This window comes from Carassius carassius, chromosome 10 (genome assembly GCF_963082965.1).
Source record: "Carassius carassius chromosome 10, fCarCar2.1, whole genome shotgun sequence".
Taxonomy (NCBI): Eukaryota; Metazoa; Chordata; class Actinopteri; order Cypriniformes; family Cyprinidae; genus Carassius; species Carassius carassius.
Genome location: NC_081764.1, coordinates 2,869,169 through 2,885,965, shown reverse-complemented (window position 1 = coordinate 2,885,965; position 16,797 = coordinate 2,869,169). Strand labels below are relative to the sequence as shown.

At 36.0% G+C, this 16,797-nt stretch overlaps 1 protein-coding gene across 1 annotated transcript; it reads right to left on the bottom strand.

Annotated features, from left to right (window-relative positions):
- Positions 1 to 3,633: 3,633 nt before the first annotated feature.
- On the bottom strand, positions 3,634 to 6,219 carry LOC132151530 (small ribosomal subunit protein eS10). The gene is made up of 6 exons (XM_059559704.1): positions 6,120 to 6,219; positions 5,090 to 5,239; positions 4,830 to 5,004; positions 3,962 to 4,039; positions 3,823 to 3,878; positions 3,634 to 3,711 (listed from the first exon to the last, which is right to left on the bottom strand). Exons 2-6 carry the CDS (start codon positions 5,237 to 5,239, stop codon positions 3,670 to 3,672), a joined length of 501 nt encoding a protein of 166 aa, XP_059415687.1. The 5' UTR covers positions 6,120 to 6,219; the 3' UTR covers positions 3,634 to 3,669.
- Between the last annotated feature and the right edge of the window lie 10,578 nt (positions 6,220 to 16,797).

Here is a 16,797-nt window from a genome sequence, read left to right as displayed (position 1 = left end):
TTTTTACTGTTGTGATGAAAAAATATACACATGGTGCATCAGCATGTGGCTTTCATCATTTTTACACATTAGATTTCCTCTGTGTGCGCAAGTGTGAACGCTTTTTCTTTGTGTGAACCACTTTCGGTGGTTGTGAGAGAGAACATTTAGTCATCTGAATGGTGGAAATGTAAGAAATGAATAGTTTTTGCATGAGGTATTTATTTGTCTAATGAGTTTGCGTGATGCGATGAATGTTTAACTTGTACTTCGTGTTCAATTGTTGCCCTTAACTTGCCCGTTTGTTTGTTTTTTGTCTTGCCATCTTGTAAATAACTTATGGGCCTGCAGAAACATATTTAATTTATACTATTACCTGATTAGACTGGAGTGCAATTCTACAAGCACACACTTTATTTGAGTCCAGTTCATTTTTTCCAACCCGCTGATGTTTGAAGGACTTTGAATTTACGCTGCATGCAAAGTTTACGATGAATCTTGTGTGTAATTTGTGCCACAAGCAGCACCAATTTATTGTAGATGAATTGTTCTTACATTATTTTTGCAATTCTGTTGGGTGCCGCTAGTGATGAAGAAACGAAACAGTTCCCCTTTAAGCAGACTGTGATATAGCGGTGGTATGGTTTGGCAGGTTGTTGTTTTCTGTAGCACTTTTTAAAATCAACATGAAAACAAAATGGACACAATTGACTTTTTAACGTATTTTCCTGGTTTCATTAATGCCCCATATTTTACAACTGCAATCCCATAATGGTATGAAACAGTCACTTTTCACGATGCAATCACTTCCAGATGGATAAAAGTGTTTTTTCGTTTCTTCCTCACAATACGTTACACATTTTAAAGAAGTAAAATGGGCTGCACATACCGTGTTGAATTTAATAAGTGCCACAGTAGAGAAGAATGGACAGATAAATCAAGAAGTAGCTTGGAAACCCTCCATCTAAACTAGAAGATTCACTTTGATTTTCAAAGCAAAACAAAAAAACTATTATAATGTTATCTGGACGTTTCGAAAATGGATGCTTTTTACTTTCTTAAGTTCATATTGTTTCAGGGGGGAAATGGCATTAATAATGAGCAGTTGATCTTGGCTTTTGTTTTGTTTGTTTTTTTTTTAATATGGTGAAATACACCGATTTAGTTCACCCAAAAATGTAAATTCTGTCATTATTCACTCAAGTTTTTTCAAACCTGTATGAGTTTATTATATATGATATTTTGAAGAATGTTGGTAATCTTACAGTTCACTTTCACACTGACTTAAGTAGTATTTTTTTCCATTCTATTTTTATGTGTTTTGTGAGTAAATAATGACAGAATTTTCTTTTCTTTTTTATGCAACTTTCTCTTTAAGGAATTAAAATGGGTTTCATGTTCATTTTAGCTGTTAGAAGATTTACATTTCATTAATACCGTAATGACACCTAAAGAGCCATTTCAATGGAACTGTTCAATTTTTTTTTTGCATAAAACTATAGTCTGCACTAGGGCAGTTTTCACATTTCTGAGGGCACACATTTTTTCATCTTCCCTTAGTAGATTTGGCCATTAATATTCTTCTGACATCAGTTGCATGAAAGTGTTCTCTGCCCTTCTGTTTTCTCTGACTTCAAATCCAGCTGATGAGGTTTTTGGTTGTTTTAACCTCTCACCCTTTTTAGAAACGGCCATATCTTCATCTAGAAAACATATACATGTCTTCTCTTCTTTTGAAATGTCAAATGCGTCTTTGCAGCCGAACTGCACACTCAGCAGCAGTTGGCGTAATACTGTGAATCTTGAGCCACTGTAGTTAGCGAGATGTTCGGTGTCTTTTAATTGCTCAGATCAAAACCTCAAATTCAAGTGCTTGTTATGTTGTATAGATATGTTGTATAGATACACTTTATGTTGGGTGATTGATTTCCTCGAGACTGAACCGCATCGTTTTGCTCCTCTGGGAGTATAAAGTGCATTTATGATGCAAGATGCTTGTAAAGTACATTCAAGACTTATTTTTATTGTAAGTCTAACTGCAACATGAGTACTGATGAACCCAAGATCTAAAAAGTGGGTGAACATACTTTTATCAGTTTATTCGTGTTTACATGACTTTGGTTAATATCTATCAACACTAATGTCATCAAATTTACAGTTGATTGCAAGTCTTTCTCTTCCACTTTTAGTGTAGCATGCAATTGCTCATCTGGACTGTTTTCTTGATTGAAATATGTGATGGCCATCCCAATGTACCCCTCATTTTCAGTAGAACAGCAGCATACAACCTTTTGACTTGTGTAGGAAGTGGAAGTGGATCATGGCTGTGAATGGTCTTTAAGCAATGTCCTACAGATCAAGGATGTGAAATCTAAACTGCTGCATTTGAAGTGCATCACAGACCATATGAAAAACCCATATCCTTAATCAACATCTTATGGAAAGCACCTTAAATTTTGCCCTGCTTGTGACTCGGAATGTAAACTTTTGTAACGTAAATGAGAGGTCAGCCTGGTAAACATGATGTCATTGGTTTAAATGGGATGCTGGAATTGTGACAGAACTCCCGAAACAAAAGCTTAGAGACTTCAGTTTCACAGCTACACCCTTCACTGGATTGTTTAGCTTTTTCATTTTGGGCTTGTGAAATCAACCAGTATAAGAATGTGATATAAATGTGCCAACTAATAAACACCAATATTTCATCTCAAGCCTTCAGTGACTTTGTTCCAATAAGAGTCAAAATTTTGATACTTCTGAAAATGCCAAATATTCCGATTAATTAGCATTGTGTTTGTACGTAATGGCTTTTGAGGCAAACTATATATGCTAGTGTAACATTAAAATGTCTTAAAACTATACACTTTTTCTTTTTTACAAGATTTACAGGTTTTTTTTTTTTCTCAGGATGATGGACCAAAATTGAACAAAGAAAATTTAAATGTTTTTGGATATTTAGTTCAACTACCGGTAAAAATGAAAATTGGCTGAAAAATTATTCCACTTCAACATTTACAAATTGTAGACTAGATTTTATTTATCTGCAGTGAATTGGTGCCATCAGAATGACAGTTCAAACATCTGACAAAATAATCCACACCATTCCAATCAATCAGTTATAATCTTGGAAAGCGAAAAGATTGTGTTCATAAAAAAACAAATCCATCAAGACATTCAAATTATCCATTTATTTATATTTTCAAGCCAAAATAAATCCATAATCCATTATAACACTAACTCCAGTGGGGGAAAAAAAGTCCATATTGTGTTGTCTCTCACATCAAAATCCTCTAATTTGTTTCGTTTTGTAAATGGGGCTTGATCTGTGCAGATTACCATCCTGATACACTGAACCAAGCAATATTATGGATAGTGGACTCATATTTCAGTCAGAAGCAAAGGTTTGAGGATAGAAACATCTTAATGATGGATTTGTTTCTTATGGACACACAGCTTTTCTCTTTACAAAATGTTATTTCATGAACTGGAGCTGCGAGGATTACAGTGATGTTTTTATCAGCAGTTTAAACTCTTCAGCAAGTTTTTCAGCAAATTCACATTTTTGGGCGATTGACTCCTTTAAGGCAAAAAATAACACAATGAATGCATTTATAAGTACCTGAAACCAATATATGAACAAGTAGGACACAGAAGTACTTTTAAACCTTTATTGTACAGATAATGTGGAAACTATTGTGGCTGTTGACCTCGGCCACGGCCAAAACCACCTCTCTGAAAACACAAGAGAATGCATGCAAATGGTAAGCATCACAATATCCTTTTCCTAGTAGGAGGATTTATGTAATTATTGAATTAAAATAGCATTTAAAGAGAAGTACTTACAAACTGGAATTCAGTGGCTGCACCTGCACCAGCTTCAGCCTTCTTGTCTGCACCAGCTGTAAGATCAACCATTTTTAGTTTAACAATGCCACACAGAGGCTGCTGTTTAAGAATAAGCGAGAATGTACTGTATACGTACGCGGAGCTGCAGATCGTCTATAAGCATCTCTGTCTCCCTCGCCACGGGCCAGACGAGCCGGTCTCTCTCCCTCAAGACCTGCAGAACACCCCATTTAGATTTAGTCAAGCTCTTTGAAAGGGACTGTGACACATTATGAATGACATTTTGCATTCATATACAACCATTTATCAGTCGTGCATAAAAAAAAAAAAAAAGTCAAAGCACTTGTATCCTATTTCTTCTGAAGCCATAACACAATTATGATTCTACAAATTACAGCATGAGAAATGAGCTACTTTTAAAGGTTTTTTTTTTTTCAGTATGAACATCATCGCAAAAAGCTGTGTGGATTTTCTTCTAAATATGTTGCATGGAAAATCATGACCGTGATCGACTCGTTTTGAAAAGCCCTTTAGAAGACGATGATGAGCCTCTTAACAAAAACTATAGATGTACAAAGACCGTTCACTCCTATCACTTATGAACGGGAGAAACTGCAACGTGCAATATTGCGCACTATGTCCCGCTTTCTGAATGAAACAGCCAATGGCTGACTGTTAAAGTCACTGCATCATTGCAGCTGACTTTATGATCCAGTTCCTGTAGAAACCCAAGACTCATGTTTATGACTGCACATGCACATTGGCTGGTCTAGCCTGAAAAATAAGATTTTTTTTAAACACTATTTGAGCATGAGGAACAACATTCATGGAGCAGTTCATTTCAGATTTTGTTGCTGATCTTAAATGTGTAATTTAATTGTGAGTTCAACAAGCAGTTTTTGAGACAGTTTTCGGGATTACTCCATTCATTTGGATAGGACCAGAGGCGTTGCAAATATCGGTGCAGAGTAAACACTTTCCCTTGAAAGGGACTTTGCTCTTACCCTTGGGACGGGGTCTGGCGGTCTCTGGGCGTGTCTGCCGGCGGAGGGTGGCGGGAACGATCTCTGGGGGCAGGTGGAGGAAGTCCCGCAGGTACTGGATGCCCTCATTGGTCAGGTACCAGTAGAAATGGCGCCAAGCAAACTGCTCTTTAACATACCCGCATGACTTCAGAGACTGTGAAGGTAGAGGGATTTTAATACACATTCACATCATTGACTGGTCCAAGTCCATGCTGTTCATGACGGTCAGAAGGACTCACCTGCATGGCCTTCATCACGTGAAGGTTGGGTACATTTTTGTCAGCGAGCTCTGGATGTTTCGCAAGATGCACGTCTTTTTTGGCCACCATGACGCCCTCTTTGAAGAGGAGCTCATAGATAGCAATGCGGTTCTTCTTGGGCATCAACATCTACAGAAAGAGTAATACAATCATTTAAGTTTGTATCTTCAAGTTCGGTCCTCTGTAAAGGACATTATATTTTAGTTAGACCCTACACACCAGTTTTAAGTCTGGATGTCCTGTAAAGGGCACATTCAGGGCTCTTCAGAGATATTAAATTGAAAATGGTCACATTTAGCACTCTTAGGGATACGATTATATTTTGTAATTATCTAAATCTGACTAATTTTCAAATGGTTCATGTTATGCTTTTTAATGAGTTATTACTCCCATAATTACACTTCTTTTTTCATTATAGTTTTCCCTAAGAACACATTAATATGCAAAGTAGATGCAATGCATAAACTGAATAAAATGGGAATATCAGTATATTAAAATTTTTCGCACATACTGCATAAGGTACAGTAATATCAAATCATTGTATCTTTCATTACATAGTTGAGAATCATCAGGTGCTGCTTTAGTTTCTAGGTACAGTGATAACACCATGTTATTAATGGTACATTAATAAATTAGTCATGCTAGTACTTTGGCAAGAAAAAAAAACATGGCAATTTTTATCAGCGCGCTAAACGCGTTTATACATTAATAAGTTTCAATGAAATTTTTGTACTTTAATAACTTCCTTTCCTGAACAACAATAAATCGCTTATTTAATGTTAATTTCTTATTTGATTTTACTTTACTGACTTTATACGAGCCGCGACGATCTCTCGCGACACAGCGCATTTCCTGTCTTATATCTAGTATTTCTCGTCTGCATATTTTCTCGAGACTAGGATATATTAGTTATTAGGAATTTATCTAAACATGATTTGATTGAAGAAACACATAAACTAGTAAGATGATAAAGATTTTGCACGGATTTTCGGCTCTTATTTCGGCCTACCTTTACTCTTGATGAGAGACCGGAGCCGGAAAGAACGTCCTCAGCTGTACTTCCGGTATTATTTCGCTGCGTTTTATACAGCCACAGCGAAGCGCGCAGCGCCCACTAGTGACGTGGAGGTATTTTTAATTTGTTCACAGCTTGCCTTGAAAGAAATAATAATAAACAAAATGAAATAAACATACATGAATATATATAAATATATATATACAGTTCATGAAAACCCAAAATTCCTATCTCAAAAAATTAGCATATCGTGAAAAGGTTCTCTAAACGAGCTATTAACCTAATCATCTGAATCAACTAATTAACTCTAAACACCTGCAAAAGATTCCTGAGGCTTTTAAAAACTCCCAGCCTGGTTCATTACTCAAAACTGCAATCATGGGTAAGACTGCTGACCTGACTGCTGTCCAGAAGGCCATCATTGATACCCTCAAGCAAGAGGGTAAGACACAGAAAGAAATTTCTGAACGAACAGGCTGTTCCCAGAGTGCTGTATCAAGGCACCTCAATGGGAAGTCTGTGTTGGAAGGAAAAAATGTGGCAAAAAACGCTGTGCAGTGGACTGAGTCTGGAGTAGAAACATCCAGAGCCACCGTGCACAGGCGTGTGCAGGAAATGGGCTACAGAGAAGCAGCACTGGACTGTTGCTCAGTGGTCCAAAGTACTTTTTTCGGATGAAAGCAAATTTTGCATGTCATTCGGAAATCAAGGTGCCAGAGTCTGGAGGAAGACTGGGGAGAAGGAAATGCCAAAATGCCTGAAGTCCAGTGTCAAGTACCCACAGTCAGTGATGGTCTGGGGTGCCATGTCAGCTGCTGGTGTTGGTCCACTGTGTTTTATCAAGGGCAGGGTCAATGCAGCTAGCTATCAGGAGATTTTGGAGCACTTCATGCTTCCATCTGCTGAAAAGCTTTATGGAGATGAAGATTTCGTTTTTCAGCACGACCTGGCACCTGCTCACAGTGCCAAAACCACTGGTAAATGGTTTACTGACCATGGTATTACTGTGCTCAATTGGCCTGCCAACTCTCCTGACCTGAACCCCATAGAGAATCTGTGGGATATTGTGAAGCGAAAGTTGAGACGCAAGACCCAACACTCTGGATGAGCTTAAGGCCGCTATCGAAGCATCCTGGGCCTCCATAACACCTCAGCAGTGCCACAGGCTGATTGCCTCCATGCCACGCCGCATTGAAGCAGTCATTTCTGCAAAAGGATTCCCGACCAAGTATTGAGTGCATAACTGAACATAATTATTTGAAGGTTGACTTTTTGTATTAAGCTCTTTTCTTTTATTGGTCGGATGAAATATGCAAATTTTTTAAGGTAGGAATTTTGGGTTTTCATGAGCTGTATACCAAAATCATGAAATATTTAAGTTGGTGTGCAATGAATCTAAAATATATGAAAGTTGAATTTTTATCATTATATTATGGAAAATAATGAACTTTTATCACAATATGCTAATTTTTTTTAGAAGGACGTGTATGTGAGAGAGACTGAGAGAGGGAAACATGTTATTATTAAAATAAAATTATTTCAAATTTTTATTTGTTCCTTTTTTCAAATAATTTATAGACTTCTAGAATTTTCAGAAATTCTCTGTAAATCTTTATAAGTTTTCTATGTATTTAAAAAAATGAAATGCATGTCCTCAGACCTAATTCATTGTAACTGCATGTAAAACAGTGACCAGTATGATTCAGACATTGACTGTTTTGAATATAAATACTGTCCTGTTGTGACGTCAAATACAGTCACAGCCACTCATTCAGTGGTCTTTTTTTCTGGATGGACAGTGTTGAATGCTGAGCATTCAATAATAAATTGAAGCAATTTTAGTATAAAGGTTGAGTCAACATATTTTGAAGAATATGTATGGCATGTGACCTCTTATTCTTAATTATTGCATTTCATGGATCTGTGCAATGAACTCAAAGTAAGTGTATATTGACCACTATTCCTAAATGTTTTCTAAACCTGATTTTAGAGTTGCTGGCTCTTTTGTTGTGGACAAACAAGGTGTTTTAATGTTGAAATTTGAAAGTAAGCCTGTATTGTGAGAGAAATCAAATATTAAATTTATGCATTTACCAGACTCTTTATCCAAAGCAACTTACAGTGCATTCAGGCTATCAATTTTTAAGTTTGTATATCAGTTTATGTGCTGTTATATGTGTTTTAAATTATATTTAAACTCTTTTAAAATGTTTCTTGAAGTTTCAGTTTTGGAATGAGATCTGGGAACATTTCAATAGCTATTGCACAATTCAGTACCAAACTAAACCTCTTCAGTGGATGCTTGAACAAGAAATGTGTTTGTTAATATTTCAGCGCTCAGCTAATTTCTCTGGCAGTTTGTGTTTGGCAGCGAGCAGTGTTTTCCTGTTTCCATCTGTGTTGTGAGGCGGTGATTCGTTTAGTGCCCGAGGCTTGTGGACTTTTGGGAATGAACCATACAGGAGCTTTGATTGTTGTTTCACCTGGGCCAACAAACTGAGAAATTAACATTGCAACACCTCCATCTGCTTTCATACACGGACCACCTGTGCTGCGCTAACTTTGCAAATTCTTTTCATTTAATATTACATTTAGGAGCAGATTTGATAATTGGTTACTATCAGCGGTACTTTAGTATCATTGAGATACTATTATAAATTATATATGTGACCCTGCAGCACAAAACTAGCCTTAAGTCTCTGTGGTGTATTTGTTGCAATAGCCAAAAAATAAATTGCATGGGTCAAAATTATCTTTTTTTTTTTGTGCCCAAAATCATTAGGATATTAAGCAAAGATCATGTTCCATGTAGATATTTTGTACATTTCCTACCGTAAATATATCAAAACTTCATTTTTGATTAGTAATATGCATTGCTAAGAACTTGGACAACTTTAAAGGAGATTTTTTTTCAATATTTAGTTTTTTTTGCACCCTCAGATTCCAGATTTTCAAATATTTGTACCGTGGAGTACCATGATATTAACATTGAACTATTTCACTTGAACTATTCACTTGATTCACTTGAACTATTTAACAATGTTTTTGTAAACTGTGTCACTGTAACTAAGACTGTATGGTTACACAATATAAATTAGTAATATGTATTATTGTATTGCCCCACAACATTTTTTGTTAAAACTACCTCAAAACCATAGTCATGTGTTTTTTTTTTGTGCATTTTGTAAATAGACTGAATTAGGAGTTGAATTGACCCATAGTCTGTTGTAAATTCACGAAAATGTGGAATGTGAATGATTCAAATCACATATTTCATGTATTCGCTGATCTTAGTACGGTGCTTATTTCAGTAAAAGTCATTAGTATGTAATGTGGGTCTCTTGACTGACCATCTGATACACCCGCAGGACAACACTGGCTGTTGTGTTTTCATTCGATAACTTTGTGTTTTACTGATGTTCGATTCGCGAATGAATCGTTCATTTGAACCGATTCACTTGAACTATTTCACAATGTTTTTGTGAACTGCGTCACTGTAACTAAGGCTGTATGGTTACACAATATAAATGAGCAGTCCATGTTCAACAAAAAAATTATGGAAATACTTACTTGATTACATGAAACTGTTCACTTCTGTGAAGTGTGAACAGATTCGCTAAAACGAGTTAAACCATTTCCCTTAAACCGAATCAGATGGCTCACCGTTATTGTGTTTAACTAGTGGAGGATCGTGTGCATCACAGAGAAGCCGGCTTGTCGTCCATCTGTGTTTGGTATGTCTTAATGCATGTTTTTATTCTCATTTAGCTGCAGAAATGAGGTTGGGTGTCGATATATGCAGACAGACGTGTCTTCTTGCGTCATTAAATTTATTTCTAAACGCTTGGGAAGTCATTTTAAAGAACGTTGTGGTTCTTTGCAGTGCTGAACAATAAACGCTGTGTGCACCTGAATTAATATGCATGTGTCGAATGAACTTGAATTACAGGAATAAATTAGACTTTTTTGCATCATTATAGACAACCATAGTGTTTTGCATGCGTTTAGCAAAATGTGATGTATTTGTAAAAATTGCTTTTAAATTGCTACTTAAAAGCTATAAAGCTAAATCCATATTTTAAAGTAATGTTACAGAAAGAGGATTTTTTAATATTTATAGAATGTACTTATTAATTATTTAAGTTTTAGAATATGCTGTTCAAAAGTTATGCACACACACACACACACACACACACACACACACACACACATATATATATATATAGTGTTTTGCACCATATTTCAGTATAATTGTTTATATAATTCACCTACTCTCTACAGCATTGAAAATATGATGCTGTAAAGTTGTGCATAGCTCATTAATTTGACTTAATCATTCATCCTGCTAAAATGAGTTAGGAACTTTTAGTTAAAAATTAACAGTTTTTGTCTTTAAAAAGGTTATTACTAACACATAAAATAAATAAATAAACATAGTATGGTTTTTGGACATGGTACTATTTAAGTACACTGGAGTGGCATGTGAATTAGGAAGCAAATTTAGGGCACTTGTTATCCTAGTCCTCTATTCTGAGATCCAGACCGTTTTAGTAAATGCAATCTCTGTTGCTCCCCAAGGAGACTTTACTGTCTTCTTGCATGATAAACTTAAAAGGGCTGCTTTAATAAATCAATAGCAGTTCTCGCAGCTATAAAGAAGATGAATCATTACAACAGTGTAATTTGATTAGTAAATGTCTCTGTTGTCATTTAGTTTGATCTTACTGCTGATCCCATCTGTCTCCACCAACAGTAAATATATGCATGTGAGTGTGCGTCTAGAGTGAAGTGCTGGTTCACAGACACCAGATGTCCTTTTGAAGTCAAAGGTGAAATCCTCCCGTCGGAGGGTCTTGAACTGTCCAAGGTCCTGAATTGTCCCTTGGCACCTGAACTCTTTAGCTATGGGTCAGTTTTTTGTTCTGCCAGGGAAAGCTTCTGATATTTGTGCAGTTTTATGGGAATTTGGCATTTCTTATAGATTCTATGTAGTGCTTAGCATTCATTATATATATGATCCTGGACCACAAAAGCAATCTTAAGTTGCTGGGGTATACAGTACAGACCAAAAGTTTGGACACACCTTCTCATTCAAAGAGTTTTCTGTATTTTCATGACTATGAAAATTGTAGAGTCACACTGAAGGCATCAAGGGCTATTTGACCAAGAAGGAGAGTGATGGGGTGCTGCGCCAGATGACCTGGCCTCCACAGTCACCGGACCTGAACCCAATCGAGATGGTTTAGGGGTGAGCTGGACCGCAGACAGAAGGCAAAAGGGCCAACAAGTGCTAAGCATCTCTCGGGGAACTCCTTCAAGACTGTTGGAAGACCATTTCAGGTGACTACCTCTTGAAGCTCATCAAGAGAATGCCAAGAGTGTGCAAAGCAGTAATCAAAGCAAAAGGTGGCTACTTTGAAGAACCTACAATATGACATATTTTCAGTTGTTTCACACTTTTTTGTTATATATATAATTCCATATATAATTCCACATGTGTTAATTCATAGTTTTGATGCCTTCAGTGTGACTCTACAATTTTCATAGTCATGGAAATAAAGAAAACTCTTTGAATGAGAAGGTGTGTCCAAACGTCTGGTCTGTACTATATGTTTAGCACTAGCCAAAAAAACATTGTATGGTTCCAAATTACAGATTTAGTTTTTATGCCAAAAATCATTAGGATTTTACAGTAAGTAAAGATCATGTTCAATGAAGATATTTTGTAAATTTCCTACCGTAAATATATCAAAACCTGTTTTTTTTAAAAATTCGTTATATCTGTCTTTTCTTCTCAGTTGTATGGAAGCTTTATTTGACCACAGAATAAAAAAAAAAGGTAATTGCAACTTTTGATCTCATAGTTCAGACTTTTTTATATCTGAAAATTATTATATCATGCAGTTCTCTAAATTTTCTCCAAATTCTGACTTTTTTCTCGTAATTCAGAGAAAAAAGTCAGAATTGCATGATACAAACTCAGAATTGTGATACATTTGAAAAATTAACAGGAAAAAAAGTCGGAATTGCAAAATATAAACTCAGAATTTCTTACTTTTTTCCTCAGAATTATGAGTTTACATATTGCAGCTCTTTTTTTGTTTGTTTGTTTCCACCACATAATTTAAAAAAAAATAAAGTTTATTGTGATTTTTATATCTCACAATTCAATTTTTTTTCTCCTCATAATTATGAGAAAATAAGTCAGAATTGTGAGATAAAAAAAAGTTCCAAATAACATAATTTTTTAATCCTTGACAGAAATGGGCTTCCGTTTTGCTCTCAAAATTTTAAGAAAGCATTTTGAACAAGCAAGCACCACTTTCATTTTCTGCAGAAAACTTTTAAATGTAACCTCCCCCCAATCCTTTCACCTGATGAAGTCAAAGCCATAAAGTATACTGTAGCTCTTTAACTGGATTGTGTTGGAGAACTCATTAACCCTGATGCTATACTGTTGAAATCTCGTTCTGAATCTGTCCTTCAGGCTCTTGTGGCTTCAGATGGCGACTAAAGCCAAGGAGAGCGTGTCCTTAGAGGCTTTTAACTGAAGGTACAATACAAGGTCCTTGCAGTCTGAACACATATCAGTGGTGTAAAACTCTCAGTGCATCACAAGGTATTCTTCAGTTTCAAACTCTGCTGAAATTCCTTTAGCCTAATATATCACAGCATACTGTTCAGTATATGCACACTAGTATTCCATTCTAAATGATGAATAATGCTTGGTTGCATAACCCAAAATGAATCTTCTGTTTTTTATCATGCAAGGAAAGTTCATGGTCTAGCACCTCATTACTCATTTTAGTATTTTATTAATAAAATACATTTTTAATTTAGTACTTTAGTAGTAAAAGACAATGTCTTATTATTAATACATTTATTTAGCATTTTATTTATAAAATTTATTTGGTAGTTTATTTCTGTTATTTGGTTTGTTAAAAAATACAATTAATTTAGTATTATATTTATAAAATAAAAGTATGTGCTATTCTTTTGTTATTATTTAAATGATTCAAATCAGTATGTGGTTTCAGTATAGGACTTTATCAAATGTAGATTTTGATCTTTCTGTTATTTTTATATAGATTGTGTAGGACGAACAGAAAATGAATATTCTAGAGAGAAATATGATTGAATTTGAACCTGAGCTGCTGTGAAGAGCAGGTAGAGAGCATTTTATGAGTCCAGGCCCGTACGAGGTATTTTGTAGGATAGATTACGCTATTCTCTGAAGCCATAGGAAATCCATGCAACAAGATTTTAGCTGCTGCAGCTCTCCAGGTCATATTACCAGGAGGCTGGCTTGCTTCTTTACAGATTCTCATGTGTGTCTGAGCCGGTGTAGATATCAGCTGCGCTGTGACCTTGCCTTACCACACGACCATGTGCAAATCCGCTCAGATACTCTTCTAGCTGCTGTGAGATCCTGCATTGATCTCTCTCTGCAGTCTTGCCCAAGTTTCTGTCTGTCTGTGAGATGGACAGAGATAGAGAGAAACTAATTGAAGAGGTGGATGGTGAGACGTATCGATTGAGACTTGAGAGAAGAAGACACCAAAGAGATTCTCAGGAGAGATGCAAGATTTATGTTTTGAACATTGCCAAGCAGCAAGTCTGCAACGATCCGATATAAATGATCCGTTTCTCAGTTTCTAAACGTCTCTGAAGATGTTTACTTGTGCCTCACAAATGTTAAAAAGATATGGGAGTAAGAGCTTACTTATTGCTTAGTGCAGTTCGTTAGATATTTCCACAAACCCACCCCACATGAATGAGATCTCTATAAAAACTCCAAGATTGGCCAAGATTGAGAGAAAATCTTGTATAATTCAGTCTCTTAAAGGAATAACCCATAGGAACAGATTTGGAGAAATGTAGCATTACATCAGTTGCTCAGCAATGGATCCTCTGCCGTGAATGGGTGCCGTCAGAATGAGAGTCCAAACAGCTGATATAAACATCACAAAAATCCACAAGTAACCCACACTGCATGTTTGTGAGAAACAAATTCATTAAGGCGTTTTTAACTTTAAACCATTGCTTCTGGCCAAAATATGGTTCCATATTCATAATAAACCTTCCTCCAGTGAAAAACCCTTTGTATCCTTTATTTTTAAGTGTGTTTTGTTCAGTTGTATTTCAGAGCCTCAGTGGTGGTGCTTTTCCAGGGTGTGACTGTCATTGTTGTTAACAGTTATGCAACCCATCCAACACATTAAGACGCACATGTACGAGAGAGATAAAGGGAGTGTGCATCGCTCTCTTGGGTATTCAGTGAATCACAGTTTATGACTCTATTTCTACACAAAGCATCACCTGTGATGTTCAAATCCAAACACAGCTGTGGAGCTTTTGTATTTCATTAACACTAACATAGCACTTGATTTCCATTAATCAGAGGTGTTTATTACTGGCAGGAATTGCTGTTATTGCTCATACTTGGCTGTACTGCATGTATGAACAAATTCATCATCTATTGCAATTGTCTTGCATAAATAGTATAACTTTCATGGCTGCTATGGGAATGTAAATCCTGCCTTTTAGCTAAAAAAAAGCCAATCAGCTTACTGATCATGCATATGCATTACCTGGACCTGAAAATTTGTGCTAAAGTGGCATTTTTTATGTCTTTGCTTACACTCATATTTGAGAGTGTCAATGTTTTTGTCATTCTTTAATGGAATATTTGACCCAAAATTGAAAATTAGTTCATATATGTCATAACCCTCAGGCCATCCAAGATGTAGATCAGAACAGATTTGGAGAAATGTAGCATTACATCACTTGCTCACTGATGGATCATCTGCAGTGAATGGGTGCCGTCAGAATGAGAGTCCAAAAGATAATCCACAAGTAATCCACACCACTCCAGACCATCAATTAACATCCTGAGAAGTGAAAACTGATGTTTTTAACTTTAATCTGTTGCTTTTGGCTAAAACATGAGTGCATAATCCATAATGATGCTTCCATCCCCTGTTGTCCTCTCACATTAACATCCACAGACATTTTTTTGAAGAACTGTTTTGGCATGTGAACAATGCTTGATCTATGCATATTTCTCTCCTGATTCAGATAAGATTGCATTTTTAGTGGTAAAAGCAACATTATGGATAGGTGACCGTGTGTGTGTGTGTGTGTGTGTATTGTGTGTGTGTGTGTGTGTGTGGGTGTGAATGCAGTGTTGGTAATTGATGCTCTGTGCTGCCTCAGCCTCTGTATTTTACACTTGAATGCACTGAACAGGAGCCAAGCAATGTGTGGTAGATATTTATTTATTGTGTTTAGACTCACAAGCATGAGGACGAGAGAGGCATGTAAGGGTCTATTATATGCACAGAAACTTTGAAGTAATGTAATGGCCTAAAAACTTTTTTGTTGTTAGCTGCTGACTGCTCATTTTAGTCGTTATGGTTCATTTATGTGGCTTTCATTAGTTTCTGGTTTGCAGTGAGCTGCTCTTAGATTGGGTTTCATGCTGAGCCACAGCCTGAACATTAATATAGTTATTTAGGCACAGAATAGAAGGGCACCCTTTGAATTTCCCTTTAGGTCGTGGAGAAAATTGGACTTCTGAAGATGAAGAAAAGGCCATTGTCAGTGTGAACTGAGTTTGAACTCATGTTAAATTGGAAAGGCATTAGCAGAGTGAATCTTTGAGGCTCATCTTCTGTAAAATTAGCCAATGCAATTAACCTGACTTGAGGTGCTGAGCAGGCAAAAGACAAGAGAGATGCCCATCAAACTCTGAGGTTCGGTATAATCACACTGCAGAATAGAAGAGAACACTATAGCTTTGCTACACACACACACACACATACAAAATTTTTACATTCTCTGGCAGTGTTATTTTAATTTTAATAATATACTATACGTTATTATATATTATTTATTATATATTTGTGTGAGCTTTCATTTTTTGTTTTCATTTGATTTTTATTTAAAGTTTTAGTAATTGTTTCATGTTGTTTTGTCATTTTTATAAATTTTTAATGTCTATTGTTGTTTAAAGTAATTTATTTTATTTATAATGTTTAATTTTTTTTATTTCTGGTTTAGTCATTTTAACTTATTTATTTCAGCTTACTAGGGTGTTTTTATCGTTGCTAGGGTGTCGCTCTGTGACTGCTTTGACGTTCCATGTGGTTGTAAGGGTGTTGCTATGTTGTTTCTTGCTTTTGTCATTTTTGTTGGGTTTAGATTTATTTTTAAGCACTTCTATACAGTTTTAATTTAAGAAATTTTAGTACTTTAGCTAGGGCATTGCTATGTGGTTGCTTCTGTGTTCTAGAGTGTTGCTGTGGGGTCTGATTTAAAAAAGCACATTTCATAGCAAACAAACCATACGATCTGAGGCATCATTAGTGTCTGTAGCACAAACAGCACAGGACATTAACACAATTTACAGAACCATTTGAAATGGTTAAAGTTATGGGTTTGTTTAAATCATGATCCCTCATTGCATGAGCAATAGCCTAGCTTATAGCAAACTCTGCTATCATTAGCCGTTTAGTTATAATCTCAGCTATTGATATCTGCTGGCCTCAGTCTGGCCTGATCAATGGTATTGACTGGTTCCTGTGGGGGGTGAGATCCAGTCCACTGTCTGCTGAACAGCTTTTAGTAATTAGCACCAGTTTGCTCTTTTTTTTTTTTTTTTTTTTGATCA